We start from the raw sequence: 15,569 nt of genomic DNA, 5'->3' as shown, positions 1-15,569 counted from the left end.
TATTATTCTGAAATGGACCAATCAGACAATGACTACTTTTACTGTCACTACTTTAAGTACATTTAGAGGAGAGTACTTTCTACTTTCACTGGAGGAACATTTAGAATACTTTCACTGTGACAGAGTATTCCTACACTCTGGTACTTCTACTTTACTCAAGTACAAGACCTGAGTACTTCTACTTTACTCAAGTACAAGACCTGAGTACTTCTACTTTACTCAAGTACAAGACCTGAGTACTTCTACTTTACTCAAGTACAAGACCTGAGTACTTCTACTTTACTCAAGTACAAGATCTGAGTACTTCTATTTACTCAAGTACAAGACCTGAGTACTTCTACTTTACTCAAGTACAAGACCTGAGTACTTCTACTTTACTCAAGTACAAGACCTGAGTACTTCTACTTTACTCAAGTACAAGATCTGAGTACTTCTACTTTACTCAAGTACAAGACCTGAGTACTTGTACTTTACTCAAGTACAAGATCTGAGTACTTCTACTTTACTCAAGTACAAGACCTGAGTACTTCTACTTTACTCAAGTACAAGATCTGAGTACTTCTACTTTACTCAAGTACAAGACCTGAGTACTTCTACTTTACTCAAGTACAAGACCTGAGTACTTCTACTTTACTCAAGTACAAGACCTGAGTACTTCTTCCACTTCTGCAGGTCGTGGGCAGTCTGTTGTCCCTCCCTGAGGTTTACTGGAGACGAGTCCTCTCGGCCCAGAAGGAGCAGGTCCTGGTCCCTGGGTCGGCCCTCGGTCAGGAGGCCGATGGACGTGGTGGGTTCCTTACCCTCCGTGTAGATCTGAACCAGCATCAGCAGCAGGTTGGCGAATGCAGACCTGTGTTCCTTATCAGTGTTTTATTTCCAGGCCGCTTTTTCCAGCCGCTGACGTCTCCAGAGCTGAACAGCTTCTACAGGAACCCCACCAGAGGAACCCTGAGGGGCCACCCCGGGAATCCCGGCCCCAGCAACCTGTAAGACCAGAATCAGACATCCGTCACATATATTCATATTTCTGTGTGAAAGGTTTCTCCCCTTACTCACAGGAAGTGATCCCACAGGATTTAAAACCCACACACTCTTCTCCATCTGAGTTCAGGTTCTCTAAAGGCTGCTGAAGAACCGCACCAACAAAGCCCTGTTTGTCTCTTCCTGTCTGTTTAAGACCTGTCTCTACCTGTCTCTCTAATACCAGTCTCTACCTGTCTCTCTAATACCTGTCTCTTCCTGTCTGTTTAAGACCTGTCTCTACCTGTCTCTCTAATACCAGTCTCTACCTGTCTCTCTAATACCTGTCTCTTCCTGTCTGTTTAAGACCTGTCTCTACCTGTCTCTCTAATACCTGTCTCTACCTGTCTCTCTAATACCTGTCTCTACCTGTCTGTTTAATATCTGTCTCTTTAATACCTGTCTCTCTAATACCTGTCTCCACCTGTCTCTCTAATACCTGTCTCTACCTGTCTCTCTAATACATGTCTGTAAGACCAGAATCAGACATCCGTCACATATATTCATATTTCTGTGTGAAAGGTTTCTCCCCTTACTCACAGGAAGTGATCCCACAGGATTTAAAACCCACACACTCTTCTCCATCTGAGTTCAGGTTCTCTAAAGGCTGCTGAAGAACCGCACCAACAAAGCCCTGTTTGTCTCTTCCTGTCTGTTTAATACCTGTCTCTACCTGTCTCTCTAATACCAGTCTCTACCTGTCTCTCTAATGTCTGTCTCTACCTGTCTGTTTAATATCTGTCTCTACCTGTCTCTCTAATACCTGTCTCTTCCTGTCTGTTTAAGACCTGTCTCTACCTGTCTCTCTAATACCTGTCTCTACCTGTCTCTCTAATACCTGTCTCTTCCTGTCTGTTTAAGACCTGTCTCTTCCTGTCTGTTTAAGACCTGTCTCTTCCTGTCTGTTTAAGACCTGTCTCTACCTGTCTGTTTAAGACCTGTCTCTACCTTTCTCTCTAATACCTGTCTCTCTAATACCTGTCTCTTCCTGTCTCTCTAATACCTGTCTCTACCTGTCTCTCTAATACCTGTCTCTACCTGTCTGTTTAATATCTGTCTCTTTAATACCTGTCCCTCTAATACCTGTCTCCACCTGTCTCTCTAATACCTGTCTCTACCTGTCTCTCTAATACATGTCTCTACCTGTCTCTCTAATACCTGTCTCTACCTGTCTCTCTAATACCTGTCTCTACCTGTCTCTCTAATACCTGTCTCTACCTGTCTGTTTAATATCTGTCTCTTTAATACCTGTCCCTCTAATACCTGTCTCCACCTGTCTCTCTAATACCTGTCTCTACCTGTCTCTCTAATACCTGTCTCTACCTGTCTCTCTAATACCTGTCTCTACCTGTCTCTCTAATACCTGTCTCTACCTGTCTCTCTAATACCTGTCTCTACCTGTCTCTCTAATACCTGTCTCTACCTGTCTCTCTAATACCTGTCTCTACCTGTCTCTCTAATACATGTCTCTACCTGTCCCTCCAATACCTGTATCTACCTGTCTGTTTAATATCTGTTTCTACCTGTCTCTCTAATACCTGTCTCTACCTGTCTCTCTAATACCTGTCTCTACCTGTCTCTCTAATACATGTCTCTACCTGTCCCTCCAATACCTGTATCTACCTGTCTGTTTAAGACCTGTCTCTACCTGTCTCTCTAATACCTGTCTCTACCTATCTCTCTAATACCTGTCTCTACCTGTCTCTTTAATACCTGTCTCTACCTGTCTCTCTAATACCTGTCTCTACCTGTCTCTCTAATACCTGTCTCTACCTGTCTGTTTAAGACCTGTCTCTCTAATACATGTATCTACCTGTCTGTTTAAGACCTGTCTCTACCTGTCTCTCTAATACCTGTCTCTACCTGTCTGTTTAAGACCTGTCTCTACCTGTCTCTCTAATACCTGTCTCTACCTGTCTCTCTAATACCTGTCTCTTTAATACCTGTCTCTACCTGTCCCTGTAATAGCTATCTTTCTAATACCTGTCTCTACCTGTCTTTTTATTACCTGTCTCTACCTGTCTCTCTAATACTTGTCTCTATAACATATGTCTCTTTAATATCTGTCTCTACCTGTCTCTCTAATACCTGTCTCTTTAATACCTGTCTCTACCTGTCTCTATAATATCTGTCTCTTTAATACCTGTCTCTCTAATACCTGTCTCTTTAATACCTGTCTCTACCTGTCTTTTTATTACCTGTCTCTACCTGTCTCTATAATACCTGTCTGTTAAAGACCTGTCTCTACCTGTCTCTCTAATACCTGTCTCTATAATATTTGTGTCTTTAATATCTGTCTCTCTAATACCTGTCTTTACCTGTCTCTTTAATATCTGTCTCTCTAATACCTGTCTCTACCTGTCTCTCTAATACCTGTCTCTTTAATACTTGTCTCTTTAATACCTGTCTATCTAATACCTGTCTCTTCAATACTTGTCTCTCTAATACCTGTCTGTACCTGTCTCTCTAATACCTGTCTCTCTAATACCTGTCTCTACCTGTTTCTCTAATACCTGTCTGTACCTGTCTTTTTATTACCTGTCTCTACCTGTGTCTCTAATACCTGTCTCTATAATAAATGTCTCTTTAATACCTGTCTCTATTTGTCTCTTTATTACATGTCTCTACCTGTCTCTCTAATAGCTGTCTCTACCTGTCTCTCTAATACCTGTCTCTACCTGTCTCTCTAATACCTGTCTCTACCTGTCTCTCTAATACCTGTCTCTACCTGTCTCTCTAATACCTGTCTCTACCTGTCTCTTTAATACCTGTCTCTACCTGTCTCTTTAATACCTGTCTGTACCTGTCTCTCTAATACCTGTCTCTATCTGTCTCTCTAATACCTGTCTCTACCTGTCTCTCTAATACCTGTTTCTACCTGTCTCTCTAATACCCGTCTCTACCTGTCTCTTTAATACCTGTCTCTACCTGTCTCTCTAATACCTGTCTCTACCTGTCTCTCTAATACCTGTCTCTACCTGTCTCTCTAATACCTGTCTCTACCTGTCTCTCTAATACCCGTCTCTACCTGTCTCTTTAATACCTGTCTCTACCTGTCTCTCTAATACCTGTCTCTACCTATCTTTCTATTACCTGTCTCTACCTGTCTCTCTAATACCTGTCTCTATCTGTCTCTTTAATACCTGTCTCTATCTGTCTCTCTAATACCTGTCTCTACCTGTCTCTCTAATACCTGTCTCTACCTGTCTCTCTAATACCTGTCTCTACCTGTCTCTCTAATACCTGTCTCTACCTGTCTCTTTAATACCTGTCTGTACCTGTCTCTTTAATACCTGTCCCTCTAATACCTGTCTCTACCTGTCTCTCTAATACCTGTCTCTACCTGTCTCTCTAATACCAGTCTCTACCTGTCTCTCTAATACCTGTCTCTACCTGTCTGTTTAATATCTGTCTCTACCTGTCTCTCTAATACCTGTCTCTTCCTGTCTGTTTAAGACCTGTCTCTACCTGTCTCTCTAATACCTGTCTCTCTAATACCTGTCCCTTTAATACCTGTCTCTACCTATCTTTTTATTACCTGTCTCTACTTGTCTCTTTAATACCTGTCTCTACCTGTCTCTTTAATACCTGTCTGTACCTGTCTCTCTAATACCTGTCTCTATCTGTCTCTCTAATACCTGTCTCTACCTGTCTCTCTAATACCTGTTTCTACCTGTCTCTCTAATACCCGTCTCTACCTGTCTCTTTAATACCTGTCTCTACCTGTCTCTCTAATACCTGTCTCTATCTGTCTCTCTAATACCTGTCTCTACCTGTCTCTCTAATACCTGTCTCTACCTGTCTCTCTAATACCCGTCTCTACCTGTCTCTTTAATACCTGTCTCTACCTGTCTCTCTAATACCTGTCTCTACCTATCTTTCTATTACCTGTCTCTACCTGTCTCTCTAATACCTGTCTCTATCTGTCTCTTTAATACCTGTCTCTATCTGTCTCTCTAATACCTGTCTCTACCTGTCTCTCTAATACCTGTCTCTACCTGTCTCTCTAATACCTGTCTCTACCTGTCTCTTTAATACCTGTCTCTACCTGTCTCTCTAATACCTGTCTCTACCTGTCTCTCTAATACCTGTCTCTACCTGTCTCTCTAATACCTGTCTCTACCTGTCTCTTTAATACCTGTCTGTACCTGTCTCTTTAATACCTGTCCCTCTAATACCTGTCTCTACCTGTCTCTCTAATACCTGTCTCTACCTGTCTCTCTAATACCAGTCTCTACCTGTCTCTCTAATACCTGTCTCTACCTGTCTCTTTAATACCTGTCTGTACCTGTCTCTTTAATACCTGTCCCTCTAATACCTGTCTCTACCTGTCTCTCTAATACCTGTCTCTACCTGTCTCTCTAATACCAGTCTCTTCCTGTCTTTTTATTACCTGTCTCTACTTGTCTCTTTAATACCTGTCTGTACCTGTCTCTACCTGTCTCTCTAATACCTGTCTGTACCTGTCTCTCTAATACCTGTCTCTCTAATACCTGTCTCTTTAATACCAGTCTCTACCTGTCTCTCTAATACCTGTCTCTACCTGTCTGTTTAATATCTGTCTCTACCTGTCTCTCTAATACCTGTCTCTTCCTGTCTGTTTAAGACCTGTCTCTACCTGTCTCTCTAATACCTGTCTCTACCTGTCTCTCTAATACCTGTCTCTTCCTGTCTGTTTAAGACCTGTCTCTACCTGTCTCTCTAATACCTGTCTCTACCTGTCTCTCTAATACCTGTCTCTACCTGTCTCTTTAATACCTGTCTGTACCTGTCTCTCTAATACCTGTCTCTACCTGTCTCTCTAATACCTGTCTCTCTAATACCTGTCCCTTTAATACCTGTCTCTATCTGTCTCTTTAATACCTGTCTGTACCTGTCTCTCTAATACCTGTCTCTACCTGTCTCTCTAATACCTGTCTCTCTAATACCTGTCCCTTTAATACCTGTCTCTACCTGTCTCTCTAATACCTGTCTCTCTAATACCTGTCCCTTTAATACCTGTCTCTACCTATCTTTTTATTACCTGTCTCTACTTGTCTCTTTAATACCTGTCTGTACCTGTCTCTCTAATACCTGTCTCTACCTGTTTCTCTAATACCTGTCTCTCTAATACCTGTCTCTCTAATACCTGTCTCTACCTGTCTCTCTAATACCTGTCTCTATAATATCTGTCTCTTTAATAGCTGTCTCTCTAATACCTGTCTCTACCTGTCTGTTAAATATCTGTCTCTCTAATACCTGTCCCTCTAATACCTGTCTCTTCAATACCAGTCTCTACCTGTCTCTTTAATATCTGTCTCTATTATACCTGTCTCTCGAATACCTGTCTCTTCCTGTCTCTTCAATATCTGTCTTTACCTGTCTAATACCTGTCTCTACCAGTCTAATACCTGTCTCTATCTGTCCAATACCTGTCTCTACCTGACAGATATCTGTCTCTACTTGTCTAATACCTGTCTCTACCAGTCTAATACCTGTCTCTATCTGTCTAATACCTGTCTCTACCTGTTTAATACCTGTCTCTATCTGTCTAATACCTGTCTCTACCTGTTTAATACCTGTCTCTATCTGTCCAATACCTGTCTCTACCTGACAGATATCTGTCTCTACTTGTCTAATACCTGTCTCTACCAGTCTAATACCTGTCTCTATCTGTCTAATACCTGTCTCTACCTGTTTAATACCTGTCTTTACCTGTCCAAAACTTGTCTCTACCTGTCTAATACCTGTCTCTACCTGTCCAATACCCGTCTCTACCTGTCCAATACCTGTCTCTACCAGTCCAATACCTGTCTCTACCGGTCCAATACCTGTCTCTATCTGTCCAATACCTGTCTCTACCTGTCCAATACCTGTCTCTACCTGTCCAATACCTGTCTCTACCAGTCCAATACCTCTTTCTATCTGTCCAATACCTGTCTATACCTCCCATCTCAGGCCATTTTGTCTTCATGCGCTAATGAGCAGCTCTCATATGAGCAAACGTGGTCCCGCCTTCCACGCTGTATCCAGTTTTTCTTATACATCCATGGAGAAACGCCCCAGTCCCTGCTTCCTGTCCTGCTTTCTGTCCTTATTGAAACGCCCCCGTCCCTGCTTCCTGTCCTGCTTCCTGTCCTTATTGAAACGCCCCCCTGGTTCTGCTTCCTGTCCTGCTTCCTGTCCTTATTGAAACGCCCCCCTGGTTCTGCTTCCTGTCTGCTTTCTGTCCTTATTGAAACGCCCCCGTCCCTGCTTCCTGTCCTGCTTCCTGTCCTTATTGAAACGCCCCCCTGGTTCTGCTTCCTGTCCTGCTTCCTGTCCTTATTGAAACGCCCCCCTGGTTCTGCTTCCTGTCCTGCTTTCTGTCCTTATTGAAACGCCCCCCTGGTTCTGCTTCCTGTCCTGCTTCCTGTCCTTATTGAAACGCCCCCCTGGTTCTGCTTCCTGTCCTGCTTCCTGTCCTTATTGAAACGCCCCCCTGGTTCTGCTTCCTGTCCTGCTTCCTGTCCTTAGTAAAACGCCCCCCTGGTTCTGCTTCCTGTCCTGCTTCCTGTCCTTATTGAAACGCCCCCTTGGTTCTGCTTCCTGTCCTGCTTCCTGTCCTCATTGAAACGCCCCCCTGGTTCTGCTTCCTGTCCTGCTTCCTGTCCTTATTGAAACGCCCCCCTGGTTCTGCTTCCTGTCCTGCTTCCTGTCCTTATTGAAACGCCCCCCTGGTTCTGCTTCCTGTCCTGCTTCCTGTCCTTATTGAAACGCCCCCTTGGTTCTGCTTCCTGTCCTGCTTCCTGTCCTCATTGAAACGCCCCCCTGGTTCTGCTTCCTGTCCTGCTTCCTGTCCTTATTGAAACGCCCCCCTGGTTCTGCTTCCTGTCCTTATTGAAACGCCCCCTTGGTCTGCTTCCTGTTCTGCTTCCTGCCCTTAGTGAAATGCCCCCTTGGTCCTGCTTCCTGTTCTGCTTCCTGCCCTTAGTGAAATGCCCCCTTGGTCCTGCTTCCTGTCCTGCTTCCTGTCCTTATTGAAACTCCCCCTTGGTCCTGCTTCCTGTCCTGCTTCCTGTCCTTAGTAAAATGCCCCCTTGGTCCTGCTTCCTGTCCTGCTTCCTGTTCTGCTTCCTGTCCTTATTGAAACTCCCCCCTGGTTCTGCTTCCTGTCCTGCTTCCTGTCCTTAGTGAAATGCCGCCTTGGTCCTGCTTCCTGTCCTGCTTCCTGCCCTTAGTAAAATGCCCCCTTGGTCCTGCTTCCTGTCCTGCTTCCTGTCCTTATTGAAACGCCCCCCTGGTTCTGCTTCCTGTCCTGCTTCCTGTCCTTATTGAAACTCCCCCCTGGTTCTGCTTCCTGTCCTGCTTCCTGTCCTTATTGAAACTCCCCCCTGGTTCTGCTTCCTGTCCTGCTTCCTGTCCTGCTTCCTGCCCTTAGTAAAACGCCCCCTTGGTTCTGCTTCCTGTCCTGCTTCCTGTCCTTATTGAAACGCCCCCTTGGTTCTGCTTCCTGTCCTGCTTCCTGTCCTTAGTGAAATGCCCCCTTGGTCTTGCTTCCTGTCCTGCTTCCTGTCCTGCTTCCTGTCCTTATTGAAACGCCCCCTTGGTTCTGCTTCCTGTCCTGCTTCCTGTCCTGCTGCCTGTCTCGACTGAAGAGGTTTCAGATCTTTGTTCCTCCTGTTTGTCAGGAGACGCCTCTGACCTCTGAGGGGTTGATCCTCGCTCTGAACTAATACTCAGTTCTATTCCTCCTCACTTCCCTGATTCACACAGCTTGTTCTGAGGGTTTCATGAGAATCCTAAAGGTTCTCTCAGCCTATATCCAATCCTGGTCGGACTGCAGCATCAGCAGGGTTCCCACTCTCCTGCTCCTCCTGCTTCCTGTCCTGCTTCCTGTCCTTAGTAAAATGCCCCCTTGGTCCTGCTTCCTGTCCTGCTTCCTGTTCTGCTTCCTGTCCTTATTGAAACTCCCCCCTGGTTCTGCTTCCTGTCCTGCTTCCTGTCCTTATTGAAACGCCCCCTTGGTTCTGCTTCCTGTCCTGCTTCCTGTCCTGCTGCCTGTCTCGACTGAAGAGGTTTCAGATCTTTGTTCCTCCTGTTTGTCAGGAGACGCCTCTGACCTCTGAGGGGTTGATCCTCGCTCTGAACTAATACTCAGTTCTATTCCTCCTCACTTCCCTGATTCACACAGCTTGTTCTGAGGGTTTCATGAGAATCCTAAAGGTTCTCTCAGCCTATATCCAATCCTGGTCGGACTGCAGCATCAGCAGGGTTCCCACTCTCCTGCTCCTCCTGCTTTCAGTCCGTGCATCAAACTGTAAATCTCAATTCATTTCTCCAGAGGAAGAACCGACCCGGGGAGGAAGTTCTTCACCTCGCCTTCAGCCGACCCTCCCTGCTGAAACACACACTGTGAGTACTAATACTCTGTGGAATACACACTGTGAACTAATACTCTGTGGAATACACACTGTGTACTAATACTCTGTGGAATACACACTGTGTACTAATACTCTGTGGAATACACACTGTGTACTAATACTCTGTGGAATACACACTGTGTACTAATACTCTGTGGAATACACACTGTGTACTAATACTCTGTGGAATACACACTGTGTACTAATACTCTGTGGAATACAGACTGTGAGTACTAATACTCTGTAGAATACACACTGTGAGTACTAATACTCTGTGGAATACACACTGTGAACTAATACTCTGTGGAATACACACTGTGTACTAATACTCTGTGGAATACACACTGTGTACTAATACTCTGTGGAATACACACTGTGTACTAATACTCTGTGGAATACACACTGTGTACTAATACTCTGTGGAATACACACTGTGTACTAATACTCTGTGGAATACACACTGTGAACTAATACTCTGTGGAATACACACTGTGTACTAATACTCTGTGGAATACACACTGTGTACTAATACTCTGTGGAATACACACTGTGAGTACTAATACTCTGTAGAATACACACTGTGTACTAATACTCTGTGGAATACACACTGTGTACTAATACTGTGTAGAATACACACTGTGTACTAATACTCTGTAGAATACACACTGTGTACTAATACTCTGTAGAATACACACTGTGTACCAATACTCTGTAGAATACACACTGTGAGTACTAATACTCTGTGGAATACACACTGTGAGTACTAATACTCTGTGGAATACACACTGTGTACTAATACTCTGTGGAATACAGACTGTGTACTAATACTCTGGAATACACACTGTGTACTAATACTCTGTGGAATACACACTGTGTACTAATACTCTGTGGAATACACACTGTGTACTAATACTCTGTGGAATACAGACTGTGAGTACTAATACTCTGTAGAATACACACTGTGTACTAATACTCTGTGGAATACACACTGTGTACTAATACTCTGTGGAATACACACTGTGTACTAATACTCTGTGGAATACACACTGTGAGTACTAATACTCTGTAGAATACACACTGTGTACTAATACTCTGTGGAATACAGACTGTGAGTACTAATACTCTGTAGAATACACACTGTGTACTAATACTCTGTGGAATACACACTGTGTACTAATACTCTGTGGAATACACACTGTGTACTAATACTCTGTGGAATACACACTGTGTACTAATACTCTGTGGAATACACACTGTGTACTAATACTCTGTGGAATACACACTGTGTACTAATACTCTGTAGAATACACACTTTGTACTAATACTCTGTGGAATACACACTGTGTACTAATACTCTGTAGCATACACACTGTGTACTAATACTCTGTAGAATACACACTGTGTACTAATACTCTGTAGAATACACACTGTGTACTAATACTCTGTTTGTCCTCAGGCTGGAGGGACTGGACGTCTGAACAGAATCGACATCTCCTGTGTAATACTGACATGAAGTTGTGTGTCTGTGTGTGTGTGTGTGTGTGTGTGTGTGTGTGTGTGTGTGTGTGTGTGTGTGTGTGTGTGTGTGTGTGTGTGTGTGTGTGTGTGTGTGTGTGTGTGTGTGTGTGTGTGTGTGTGTGTGTGTGTGTGTGTGTGTGTGTGTGTGTGTGTGTGTGTGTGTGTGTGTGTGTGTGTGTGTGTGTGTGTGTGTGTGTGTGTGTGTGTGTGTGTACACCTGGAGGATAGAGTGTGTAGCTGTGGACTCTGTAACCCTGAATAAAGTAACTGACTGCAGAGCGGCGTAGTTGATGAACATACAGACAGCTCAACAACAAAGCATCTTCAGAGATACACTTCCTGTCAGTGAGCTGAGGACTTCCTGTCCTCCAGCACGATTATGGTCTGGTTCTGCCACTCGAGCCCCGAGTCCTGAGGACAGAATCCGTCCGGTGGGGGGGGGGTGTGTGTGTGTGTGTGTTTTTCCTGGTTGCTGATGTGTTCTCTGCTCCACAGTGGATCAGGTGTTCAACACACTCGTAGTGCCCTGTCCTCACAGAGACATGAAGAGTACTGTCCAACTAACACACACGCACACACACACACACACACACACACACACACACACACACACACCAATAAAGTTTTATGATTCAAAGAAAAGTCTCCCTGCTGTCACACTCTGTTTACACTAACCAGGTTATATGAGAAGAATTATGAGGAACGATGCAGATATAAAAGTGTGTGTGTGTGTGTGCTGTCTCTGTCTCTGTCTCTGTCTCTGTCTCTGGCAGTTATGTCCGCTCTATCAGCAGTTTGACAGGTTTCCCCCCCCCGACAGGCAGCATGACCAGGATTCACTGGGTTAACACTAACCTGTCTGTCTCTGTCTTACATCATCCTAACCTGTCTGTCTCTGTCTTACATCATCCTAACCTGTCTGTCTCTGTCTTACCTCATCATTATCGATATCTGAAATGTCTGGGATAGCTAGGTTAGCGAGCTAGCTCACAGCAGATCTGCAGTGACATCAGAAGGAGTCATGTGATCACAAAAACACAAAATAACATGTCCAGCTTTATGATCCTGAGCGTCCCCCAGTGCTCCGGTCCCAGCTGTGTGCGTCTCTCTTTAGTGTCCCCTGGTCTCCAACTGTGTGCGTCTCTCTTTAGTGTGCCCTGGTCTCCAGCTGTGTGCGTCTCTTTTTAGTGTCCCCTGGTCTCCGCTGTGTGCGTCTCTCTTTAGTGTGCCCTGGTCTCCAGCTGTGTGCGTCTCTCTTTAGTGTCCCCTGGTCTCCAGCTGTGTGCGTCTCTCTTTAGTGTCCCCTGGTCTCCAGCTGTGTGCGTCTCTCTTTAGTGTCCCCTGGTCTCCAGCTGTGTGCGTCTCTCTTTAGTGTCCCCTGGTCTCCAGCTGTGTGCGTCTGTCTTTAGTGTCCCCTGGTCTCCAGCTGTGTGCGTCTCTCTTTAGTGTCCCCTGGTCTCCAGCTGTGTGCGTCTCTCTTTAGTGTCCCCTGGTCTCCAGCTGTGTGCGTCTCTCTTTAGTGTCCCCTGGTCTCCAGCTGTGTGCGTCTCTCTTTAGTGTCCCCTGGTCTCCAGCTGTGTGCGTCTCTCTTTAGTGTCCCCTGGTCTCCAGCTGTGTGCGTCTCTCTTTAGTGTCCCCTGGTCTCCAGCTGTGTGCGTCTCTCTTTAGTGTCCCCTGGTCTCCAGCTGTGTGCGTCTCTCTTTAGTGTCCCCTGGTCTCCAGCTGTGTGCGTCTCTCTTTAGTGTCCCCTGGTCTCCAGCTGTGTGCGTCTCTCTTTAGTGTCCCCTGGTCTCCAGCTGTGTGCGTCTCTCTTTAGTGTCCCCTGGTCTCCAGCTGTGTGCGTCTCTTTTAGTGTCCCCTGGTCTCCAGCTGTGTGCGTCTCTCTTTAGTGTCCCCTGGTCTCCAGCTGTGTGCGTCTCTCTTTAGTGTCCCCTGGTCTCCAGCTGTGTGCGTCTCTCTTTAGTGTCCCCTGGTCTCCAGCTGTGTGCGTCTCTCTTTAGTGTCCCCTGGTCTCCAGCTGGGTGCGTCTTCTTTAGTGTCCCCTGGTCTCCAGCTGTGTGCGTCTCTCTTTAGTGTCCCCTGGTCTCCAGCTGTGTGCGTCTCTCTTTAGTGTCCCCTGGTCTCCAGCTGTGTGCGTCTCTCTTTAGTGTCCCCTGGTCTCCAGCTGTGTGCGTCTCTCTTTAGTGTCCCCTGGTCTCCAGCTGTGTGCGTCTCTCTTTAGTGTCCCCTGGTCTCCAGCTGGGTGCGTCTCTCTTTAGTGTCCCCTGGTCTCCAGCTGTGTGCGTCTCTCTTTAGTGTCCCCTGGTCTCCAGCTGTGTGCGTCTCTCTTTAGTGTCCCTGGTCTCCAGCTGTGTGCGTCTCTCTTTAGTGTCCCCTGGTCTCCAGCTGTGTGCGTCTCTCTTTAGTGTCCCCTGGTCTCCAGCTGTGTGCGTCTCTCTTTAGTGTCCCCTGGTCTCCAGCTGTGTGCGTCTCTCTCTTTAGTGTCCCCTGGTCTCCAGCTGTGTGCGTCTCTCTTTAGTGTCCCATGGTCTCCAGCTGTGTGTGTCTCTCTTTAGTGTCCCCTGGTCTCCAGCTGTTTGCGTCTCTCTTTAGTGTCCCCTGGTCTCCAGCTGTGTGCGCTTGCTCTTAGTGTCCCCTAGTCTCCCTGCATGGTGTGTCTCTCTTTAGCTGTCCCCTCGGTCAGCTGTTTGCGTCTCTTCAGCTTTTAGTACCCCTGGTCTACATGCTTTCCTCTGCTGACGCTCTCTAGATGTCCCTGGTCATCCGTAGTTGAAGAGCTTCTCGCAGAGATGGTTTCTGCATGCTTTTAGAAAGTGCTGCGATGTTCCTGCATGTGTTGAAGAGCTGCTGCAGATGTTCCTGCATGTGTTGAAGAGCTGCTGCAGATGTTTCTGCATGAGTTGAAGAGCTGCTGCAGATATTCCTGCATGAGTTGAAGAGCTGCTGCAGATATTCTTGCATGTGTTGAAGAGCTGCTGCAGATGTTCCTGCATGAGTTGAAGAGCTGCTGCAGATATTCTTGCATGTGTTGAAGAGCTGCTGCAGATGTTCCTGCATGTGTTGAAGAGCTGCTGCAGATATTCCTGCATGTGTTGAAGAGCTGCTGCAGATGTTTCTGCATGTGTTGAAGAGCTGCTGCAGATGTTCCTGCATGTGTTGAAGAGCTGCTGCAGATGTTCCTGCATGTGTTGAAGAGCTGCTGCAGATGTTCCTGCATGTGTTGAAGAGCTGCTGCAGATGTTCCTGCATGTGTTGAAGAGCTGCTGCAGATGTTTCTGCATGAGTTGAAGAGCTGCTGCAGATATTCCTGCATGAGTTGAAGAGCTGCTGCAGATATTCTTGCATGTGTTGAAGAGCTGCTGCAGATGTTCCTGCATGAGTTGAAGAGCTGCTGCAGATATTCTTGCATGTGTTGAAGAGCTGCTGCAGATGTTCCTGCATGTGTTGAAGAGCTGCTGCAGATATTCCTGCATGTGTTGAAGAGCTGCTGCAGATGTTTCTGCATGAGTTGAAGAGCTGCTGCAGATATTCCTGCATGAGTTGAAGAGCTGCTGCAGATATTCTTGCATGTGTTGAAGAGCTGCTGCAGATGTTTCTGCATGAGTTGAAGAGCTGCTGCAGATATTCCTGCATGAGTTGAAGAGCTGCTGCAGATATTCTTGCATGTGTTGAAGAGCTGCTGCAGATATTCTTGCATGTGTTGAAGAGCTGCTGCAGATGTTCCTGCATGAGTTGAAGAGCTGCTGCAGATATTCTTGCATGTGTTGAAGAGCTGCTGCAGATGTTCCTGCATGTGTTGAAGAGCTGCTGCAGATATTCCTGCATGTGTTGAAGAGCTGCTGCAGATGTTTCTGCATGAGTTGAAGAGCTGCTGCAGATATTCCTGCATGAGTTGAAGAGCTGCTGCAGATATTCTTGCATGTGTTGAAGAGCTGCTGCAGATGTTTCTGCATGAGTTGAAGAGCTGCTGCAGATATTCTTGCATGTGTTGAAGAGCTGCTGCAGATATTCCTGCATGAGTTGAAGAGCTGCTGCAGATATTCTTGCATGTGTTGAAGAGCTGCTGCAGATGTTCCTGCATGAGTTGAAGAGCTGCTGCAGATATTCTTGCATGTGTTGAAGAGCTGCTGCAGATGTTCCTGCATGTGTTGAAGAGCTGCTGCAGATGTTCCTTTATGTGTTGAAGAGCTGCTGCAGATGTTCCTGCATGTGTTGAAGAGCTGCTGCAGATGTTCCTGCATGTGTTGAAGAGCTGCTGCAGATGTTCCTGCATGTGTTGAAGAGCTGCTGCAGATATTCCTGCATGAGTTGAAGAGCTGCTGCAGATATTCTTGCATGTGTTGAAGAGCTGCTGCAGATGTTCCTGCATGTGTTGAAGAGCTGCTGCAGATGTTCCTTTATGTGTTGAAGAGCTGCTGCAGATGTTCCTGCATGTGTTGAAGAGCTGCTGCAGATGTTCCTGCATGTGTTGAAGAGCTGCTGCAGATGTTCCTGCATGTGTTGAAGAGCTGCTGCAGATGTTCCTGCATGAGTTGAAGAGCTGCTGCAGATATTCTTGCATGTGTTGAAGAGCTGCTGCAGATGTTCCTGCATGTGTTGAAGAGCTGCTGCAGATGTTCCTTTATGTGTTGAAGAGCTGCTGCAGATGTT

General features: G+C 45.9%; 1 protein-coding gene across 4 annotated transcripts in view; it reads left to right on the top strand.

Annotated features, from left to right (window-relative positions):
• Positions 1–11,071, top strand: part of si:ch1073-416j23.1 (rac GTPase-activating protein 1) — a 29,562-nt gene extending 18,491 nt beyond the window's left edge. For all 4 annotated transcript variants that reach the window (XM_063893527.1, XM_063893525.1, XM_063893524.1 and 1 more), the window contains exons 15-18: positions 673–787; positions 881–986; positions 9,323–9,393; positions 10,858–11,071. In XM_063893527.1, coding sequence (XP_063749597.1) covers positions 673–787; positions 881–986; positions 9,323–9,383 — 282 coding nt within the window. In that variant the 3' untranslated portion in view covers positions 9,384–9,393; positions 10,858–11,071. The remainder of the gene's footprint in view (positions 1–672; positions 788–880; positions 987–9,322; positions 9,394–10,857) is intronic.
• Positions 11,072–15,569: the final 4,498 nt, after the last annotated feature.

The sequence above is a fragment of the Eleginops maclovinus genome, chromosome 10, assembly GCF_036324505.1.
Source record: "Eleginops maclovinus isolate JMC-PN-2008 ecotype Puerto Natales chromosome 10, JC_Emac_rtc_rv5, whole genome shotgun sequence".
Lineage (NCBI taxonomy): Eukaryota > Metazoa > Chordata > Actinopteri > Perciformes > Eleginopidae > Eleginops > Eleginops maclovinus.
Note: the sequence above shows the minus strand (reverse complement) of the source record. Positions and strands in the feature narration are given on the sequence as shown.